The sequence below is a fragment of the Galleria mellonella genome, unplaced genomic scaffold, assembly GCF_026898425.1.
Source record: "Galleria mellonella isolate WM207_F2 unplaced genomic scaffold, CSIRO_AGI_GalMel_v1 utg149, whole genome shotgun sequence".
NCBI classification, from domain to species: domain Eukaryota; kingdom Metazoa; phylum Arthropoda; class Insecta; order Lepidoptera; family Pyralidae; genus Galleria; species Galleria mellonella.
The window spans coordinates 613,324-621,873 of NW_026442000.1; the positions used below are offsets into that span (position 1 = coordinate 613,324).

General features: G+C 34.2%; 2 protein-coding genes across 2 annotated transcripts; both read right to left on the minus strand.

Moving 5' to 3' along the window:
• Nucleotides 1-713: 713 nt before the first annotated feature.
• LOC113510858 (retinol dehydrogenase 11-like) lies at nt 714-2,753 on the minus strand. Its single transcript, XM_026894393.3, has one exon. It carries the CDS (start codon nt 2,743-2,745, stop codon nt 1,822-1,824), a length of 924 nt encoding a protein of 307 aa, XP_026750194.2. The 5' UTR covers nt 2,746-2,753; the 3' UTR covers nt 714-1,821.
• A 1,252-nt stretch (nt 2,754-4,005) lies between these two features.
• Nucleotides 4,006-4,969, minus strand: LOC113510680 (retinol dehydrogenase 13-like). Its single transcript, XM_026894178.3, has one exon. It carries the CDS (start codon nt 4,900-4,902, stop codon nt 4,006-4,008), a length of 897 nt encoding a protein of 298 aa, XP_026749979.2. The 5' UTR covers nt 4,903-4,969.
• Between the last annotated feature and the right edge of the window lie 3,581 nt (nt 4,970-8,550).

Consider the following 8,550-nt stretch of genomic DNA (forward strand, 5'->3'; position numbering starts at 1 on the left):
GCAATCGACTTTTGTACAAAGTCTCCCTCTGGTGATAATAATTTATAGATATGGCATTTATATCTTACTATAGAATTCTAATAATCCAAGGTAATATAGTATATTTATAACAATGATCAATCGTTGATTTACCTTCAACTTGAGACACAGCTCGGTACTTGCAAATGACACGGAAGCGATTACTATCTACACAAATGACATAATATTACAAAGTATCTATTTGTTGTTATTCTACACTACAGATTAAAAATGGTAGACATACACCACCGTTATACCATATATCGATTAATCAATATCTACACTAATATTATAAAGGGCGAAAGATTTGTATTTTTGTGTGTGTGTATGTATGTTTGTAATGAATAAACTCAAAAACTACTTTGCCGATTTCAAAAATTCTTTCACCATTACAGAGTTACATTCACCCTGAGTAACATAGGCTGAGTAATATATTTATTGCTAGGAAACATTAAGGATCCTTATTAAAACTTTAGTAACGTAACTCAAGATGTAAAAATTTTTTTTTTATAAAATATCAGGCGGTAGTACAAAATTATGTTCTACAATATTGAAGAAAATATCAATGACTACAAAAAACTTCGCGACACTATATGTCCAACTATTATCGTTATGTCACAATAACCACTTTTTAAAATGTCGTAAATATGTCCACCCGTGCGAAGCCGGGACGGGCCACTAGTATATAATAAAATTGTAACTGGTCGCTATCTGTACATGGAAGATATGAAAAAAAAACTATATTTTTTTATATTAGGCTTTATGAACGCAATAGGACCCAAAACAATGATTTTTAGAAATTTGTCTGTTTGTCTGTAATCTCAGAAACGGCTTAACCGATTTGAATGCGGTTTTCACTCATGCGTTGCGGTTTGCTCCGCTTAACATTTAGTGTTTGTTTAATTCCAATCGGTTCATAAATAAAAAAAATTATATCAATATAAAGAATCACATATAAAATGCTATAAAATAACCGATCAGTTGAATTGGCTTAAATTTTATGAAGATAGGTTATATGAGAACATCATATTTTAACTTATAGTATATTTTATATACTGATTCAAGCGGGCAGCGCCGCGGGAAACAGCTAGTGACAGAATATACTGTTATTCCTACAGCAGCATCTACACCTGGTATTGTAGGTGTTCATAGGCTACAGTAACCACTTACCATCAGGTGGGCCGTATGCTTATTTGCCACCTCAGTAGTATAAAAAAATTCTCACTTCATCTCAAAAATCTCTTAGGGGATAACCGAAGATATTTTTTAAGTAGTTACGGCTGTTCACAATAGTGGTCATGTAAAAATACTGGTTTAAACTAGTTAGTAAACTAACTCTGAAATATATGATCTTCCTTACGAGTACATAATTTAGATTGAAAGAAATAAAGTGCCTTTAATTTGAAAAGCCTGATAATAAAACAATATTGTACATTTTCTTCTTTTATGTAAAAAACAAATGTCTTAAAAATAATTAGGACTATTGAATGGATTTTTTAAACAATAAATAACTTAAGGTAGTTAAATAATATAATTATTTATTTATTTACATCAAACTAGTAAAAAATATTGCTTCATGCTCATTTATTATTTATTGTTTGCATTTTATCTTTATTGCAATATTTATTCTAGTACCTATACTCTCCTAGGTAAGTATATTGGGAAATTGTAAAGCACACTTAGTTGATTAAATAAATAATTAAATAATTCATTAAATGACAAATATAAATAAATAAATTAGAAATTTGATAGGATGCAATGACTATTATAAATTTATGCATTTACATTGCTTACTTGTATTGCTTATGTTTCTTTAGGACCGTCCCATTCTTCATCGGGAGATATTTTTAAAAGTTCCTTAGATTTTTCCCATAATTTTCGGTTCAACGCTTGATCTCTTGCATACCACTCAGTACCGAATTCAGAACAAGATCTAAAATTTTTACCACTATAATTTTTTACGTTTGGATCTAATGCTAAATAGACAGGAGCTTTTGCAGCTTCCGAGATCGTTTGGCCAAATATATGCAAAAGGGAGTTCAGGAACTTTTTTAATATTACATTATCTAGGTATCTGAAGAAGTCCGTTTTTATCAAACCTGGGTCTAAACTGTAAACACTCACTCCACTTCCTTCTGTTCTTTTGCTCATTTCTACAGCAAAAAGGATATTAGCTAATTTCGCGTTTGAGTACAGTCCAAAATTTGAATATACATTCACATTGTTCATATAATCTGGATTTACGTGTCCTAATATTGAAGCTAGAGATGATACATTGATTACTCTACTGGGAGCTGATAATTTTAGAAGAGGAAATAAAAGATAAGTTAATAAGAATGCACCAAAATAGTTCACTTGCATCATCGCGTTAAGATTGTCCGGTGTTAATTTATCTTCTACGCCTATAGCTCCAACATTGTTGATTAATATGTCCAATTTTGGCTCCATTGCAATGGTTTCTGTTGCCAAATCTCGTACTGATGTTAAATTACCATAATCCACCAGCCTGCCGACTACATTGCTGTTTCGAGAAAATTTGCTGATCACTTCAATTGCGTTGTCCAATTTATCTTTTCTTCGACCTGTTATTATTACTTTGGTACCACGGCTAGCTAAATATTTGGCCGCTTCGAGGCCCAGTCCTGATGTACCGCCAGTAATCATGGCCACTTTCCCATCCGACTGGACGTTAGTTTCACATTTGTTGAACACATTTAATAACGACATTGTAACCAATCAGAACTGATGTCTGTAAGCGCTGTTGACTTTTGCCGATTGAAGAAAATTTCAAATATCAGCCTATTTAAGGTAATATCAATGTACACTCTATAAGGGTTATTCCCTTCTAATTGGGACCACTGTTACTAAACTATGATTAATTAAATAAAATAATCTTACACTTTTCTTTTTTTATTATTTACGGTACACAAAATTTTGCGTTACAATAAAGTGAGCTCATTGCTTTTAGTAATAAGGTAAGTTAATTTATGCACATTAGTTTTAAGGTATCTACAAAAAGTCTAGTCGTTTTTCGGTGCATTCACAATAGATGTCGCTCCGATTTTGTGAAGCAATATATACTTTTTAATTACCTATGTGTAATAAATGTAGATTATTGTATTGTGGTTTCAATTTTATGGAGAATAATCCAAGAGCGTCATCCGTTCATGTACTCGTCTGACCGGTTTCTAGTTCCGCGTTTTTCCCATGCAGCGAACTGAATACCAATCTTATACATTAATAAATAAAAATAAGGTGTTATAAAAAAATTAATACAATAGTTTACATGCGACTTTTTTTATAGTATGATCCTGAGCGAATACAGAAGCAACATGGTCCATAAATACAATCAGCCGTAAAGAGGGTTCGATGGTTGGTGGTGGAAGAGCTTTCGACGGTTGACCGCACTATGCTGGCTTAGTAAGTGCTTTTTTATGTTACATCTGAAGGATTCGAAATTATAGATCAAAGGAAACACGTCAGGGGAAAGCTATATTGTTATAGTACGGTTCACGTAAGAGTTGGTAAATTTATTTGTATTTCGTCCCGCAAGATATGGTCTCTAACCGGTAGAAACACAAAAGTATATCCAGTAGAAAAGAATGAGGGAAAATCTTCATGTGCAATAATACGAACTAGTCTCCGTGACCTTGAACTGGTTTCCGTGACCTGGATATTTCGGTACAGAACATATGTTCTTTGATCGGGATAAAAAAAAAAACTTATGTCCTTTTCCAAACCTGTATAGAACGTGCAAAACCAAGTTCATAATTGACTAAACCGTTAAGGCGCTAAGAAGTAACAAGGAAGTAACCTCACTTTCACATTTATAATATTGGTAAGGCATTATATGGATATTGCTAGATGTGTTTTCTAAGAATTTATAATAATAACCAATATATAATGATGATATTGATTTCTGCAAAATAACACCTAATTCTACAAAATTTTGTTAGATTTTTTTAGATAGTAAATATATAAATGCACTTATGGTTTACTTTCCCAATCTTCTTCAGGCGTAATTTTCACCAGTGTTTTTGATTTGTCCCACAATCTTTTTCGGAGTTCTTTATCAAATACAAACCAAGGAAGGAGTGATATATGACAAAATTTATAATTTTTTCCACTCACATCCTGCACTTGCGGACTGGTTGCCAAATATGCTATTTCAATACCTGCTTCTTCTCTAGTTCTACCTACAATACTGATGATGAAGCGTGACAGACCTGCCAGAACACCATCCATATTTCCAAAGATGTCTGTATCTCGAACGACAAAAGGGTCAAATCCGTTCACAGTAACTCCTGTTTCTCTGATACGTTCATCTAATTCGACCATGAGTAATGCATCGGCCAACTTAGAATTCGCTAACGATGTCACTATGTCGTATTTCCCGACGTCATTCCAGTGATCGAAATCAATCGCTCCAACATACATTGCGGAAGCGGTTCCAATAATAATTCTGCTTGATGCTGACATCTTCAACATAGGCAGCAGTAAGTACGTAAGTAGAAATGCCCCAAAGTAATTCACTTGCATTGTAAGATTTAAGCCATCTTCTGTCAATCGATCAGGCAAGCCTACAGCGCCGGCATTGTTTATTAGTACATCGATTCTTTCTTCTAAATATAATGTTTCGTTGGCAAATTTTCTCACTGATTTCAACGACGATAAGTCCAAAACTCTGTAATCTACGTTATTATTACTTGTAGCTTCGACGATACGTTTCTTTGCTTCTTTCATTTTAGTTTCATTTCTACTTGCAATGATGACTCTCGCACCGTGTCCAGCTAAGACTTTGGCTGCCTCGTAGCCAATTCCTCCACTCCCTCCAGTCACAATTACCACTTTCCCATCCAATCGCGCATTAGTATGACAATACATTTTGTATTTATTCAATACAAAACAACATCTTGAAATCAAGTCTGAGGAGACACTAAGGAAAAACAAAGACTTGTACAACGAGTAGGTTGATATTGTTTTTATTATAAGTAAAAAAGGTTTTGTTTATACTATTGATACTCGTGTAATTGACGCTTTAATGTTCAATAGCGTACATGTGGATAGAAGGAAAAATGTCCAAGATTTATTGATTGACCTGAATAAAACTAGAATATTTCGTTCTCCAACCCAAGTAATACGTATTTGGCTATGGAGAGGGCTATACTCGAAATTTCTTTGAGTGACAGAATTTGAAATGAGGATACCCGCAAAAGAACCAAAGTTAACGACATAGCCCGAAGGATAAACAAGATGAAGTGCTAATGGACTGACACAACTTGACGAACTGACAATCAAGAAGAACCATCCAATGAAGAGGAAGAAAGTTCTTGAGTGGCGACTCCGTGCAGGTAAATGCAGTGTAGAATGAACCCTTACTAGATGGAGTGACGACCTCAAATGCATTGCAGGAAGTCAATGGATGCAAGTGGTTCAGGACTGTTCTTAGGCAGGCAGGGCAAATAGTCCACCGTAATGAATACACGTGGAATTCAGCAAGATGGTTTCCTGGAGGGGCCACGTCGAGGTCGACCTACTATGGCATATTGCTAGCAATAGGACTGGTAGTGTGCATTACTAACAATCCCTTCCCCCCAAACCTGATGTTTATCCTATTGTATACGTATCCGATATATTAATTGAGTAAGTCGCTTTCTTTTTAATTATTGCTCTTGTTTTCTGCAAGTAGGGCTTTATTTCTTACTTCCATGATGGCGGCATATTATTGTTTCAAAATTGAAATTGATTTTTATTTTGAATGAATTTCTATTTCTTCTTACAGGTAAATGTCTCTAACCTTTTAAGTGTTCCAAATGTTAAGAAACCGTTTAATATAAATTCCATATAAAACTGTATCAAAAAAGAAAATGAGAACTCGTGGTAACTTGTGGCAGTTTTATTAATACATTTTACTTGCATGACGCTGTGCGTGTGTTGCATTGTAAAAGTCGATTGTGTGATTCACTTTGCAGTTCAGTTAAAGAGGCTACATACATAGATGGTTTATTTATCCACAGACATAAATGGAGAGCGGGCAGACCAGCAGGCCTACCATGAAATATTTTTTGAAATTTCGGAAAATATTTCATGTTAAAATTAAACATAAATTTGATGTTAAAATTACATAATACATGCCATTTAAAATTATTAAAAATATTGAAACATCGTTCCTCTGGACTATTAGGATAGGATTTATGATGAACGAAATGTTAAGCTCCATTTACTGTGTCGATTTTAGTATGAACAAAAACACGAAATTGAGCCCGAAAATTCGGAATTTCGTTTCATGGTAGACCACCAGTAGGACTGTAACTTTAGCATGGACAAACATTTCAAGTTGATTACATTTACAATTTTAATGAGTCATCATTTTAAACACCATCATTCTTTATTCGTATTTTTTTTTATACAACTTAGAAAGGCAAACAAGCTGACGGCCCACCTGATGGAAAGTGGTAACCGTCGCCTATAGACATGGGCAGTACCATGAACACAACAGAGTATACTGTTTCGCTCATGATACCCCCCATGCGTTGCCATTCCTGAGGACTCAGGTGTTATTCCTCTGTGCCCTGTAAATTTACGCCATATCCCACCCTTCAAACCGAAACACAGCCATGCAAACACAACTGCTTTACGGCAGAAATATGAATGGGACAGAGGTACCCAAGCAAACGACTTTTGTACAAACTCTTCCTCTATTTATCCTATTACTGCTGCTTAATAGCCCTACTCCCTTCTTCGGTCTTCCATCGTGTTAGATTATTCGCTTTTCGAGAATTTATCGCTGGTTTGGAATATTTTTATCTGTTGAAAACTGCTCGCAAGAAACCCAACAGTTACTCGTTTAAATCTCTGTTAACATTATGTATATTTATGTATGTAAAAATAAATTTATAAAAATATTGTAGGCTTTGCTCAATTAGTTTTTTTTTTTAATAACAGTTTTAAATTTATTAAAAGATAGATCCAAAATGTTCTCCGGTATTTTATAACATTTAATGCACATTCCCATAAAAGATCTGTTAACTTTTTCTAAAGGACACTTTACTAAGCTGTTAGCCGGCATAGAATGGGCCACCCCTTCCTTTCCCATAAGTTTTGTAAAAAGCGACTAAGGGAACTTAATGATCTAGGGATGTGTGTGTAAGTAGCGTCCTTCTTAAAACAGCATCAAAGTTTTACTGCGGTCGCGAACTCGCTTGCCAAGCGTGGTAACTATGGGCAAAACCATAAGGAACCCCTTATGGTTTTGCCTATTGTTTTTGCCTATGGGGGAGGCCTATGCTTAGTAGTGGACATTTAACACCTGATATCATGATCTACATCATTCTAAAATGCTGTAAAGCTTCAGCTGCCCGCTAACGACATGCTTTCTCATTGTATTGGGTTGACTGGAAGAGATCTCTGTCAGAGATAAGTCCACCCTTGCTCACAGCATTTATAAATGCATTTATTTTATATGTAATTTACAAGTGCAATAAAGAATATATATATATATATATATATATATATATATATATATATATATATATATATATATATATATATATATATATATATATATATATATATAACGTATTAAAACTTGATTTAAATAGTTTAACGTATTATAATTGTCTACAAACATAAATGTTATTTTGAAATGATATGTACCTACATACAACAAAGTTACGATAAAAACATAATAACCTTAAATCGTTATAAATTTCCTGTTACTGTTAAATTTCATCAATAAATTTTAAATAATAACGATCTAAGAGCGTATTACGTTTGTATTAATAGGGTTCTGTACATATAAGGTTATTATTTACAAATTAATCATTTTATACATATATGTTTATTTATATTGTTTAATGTATGTTCACCATCAATGCCCTTGAACGCTTTATGTTTACCTTTACCTAATGGTAAGTATTTAGTTGGTAGAGAATGGCATACGGTATTAAGCTTGTTTTATATATTTTTTTTTTGCTGGGTGAAAATGGAATAGTGACCCCGCCTGCGCTAACGGGATACGCTGGCGGAGCACCAGTGAAGGGTGATAGATGAGAATGAAAACAGGCCAGTTAGCCCATCATGATGAATTCATTAGGAATTAACCATGATAGTTTCCAGGAGAACCGCGAGGAGGTCGACCTGGCTGGGTATATTGCTAGCAATGGGATTCTTAGTATCCATTACTAACAATCCCTTTCCAACAGGGGGGCTGTTCTATATATTATGTTTAAGGTAAAACACCGTAGTGGAAGCGTTTTATAAGGGAAAGATTCTGTCTGTCGAGGAGGACTCACCTGGCATTGGCTTCGTGAGTTTTTCTGCTGTAGGTGATCGGCAGTTCTTCCTCAACTCCTATATGCACGCACACACAAATTCTTACAGGTTCTTCAGGGCACATACAGTTTAAAATATACAAATTACATTTATTTTAAAAGAGTAAGTGTCCGCGCACACGTCTCCATTTTGTCAGTACCTTTTTTTTTTAAACTAAGGTGGGAGAAAAATAATAATGACGGACTCCAATATTGTAAA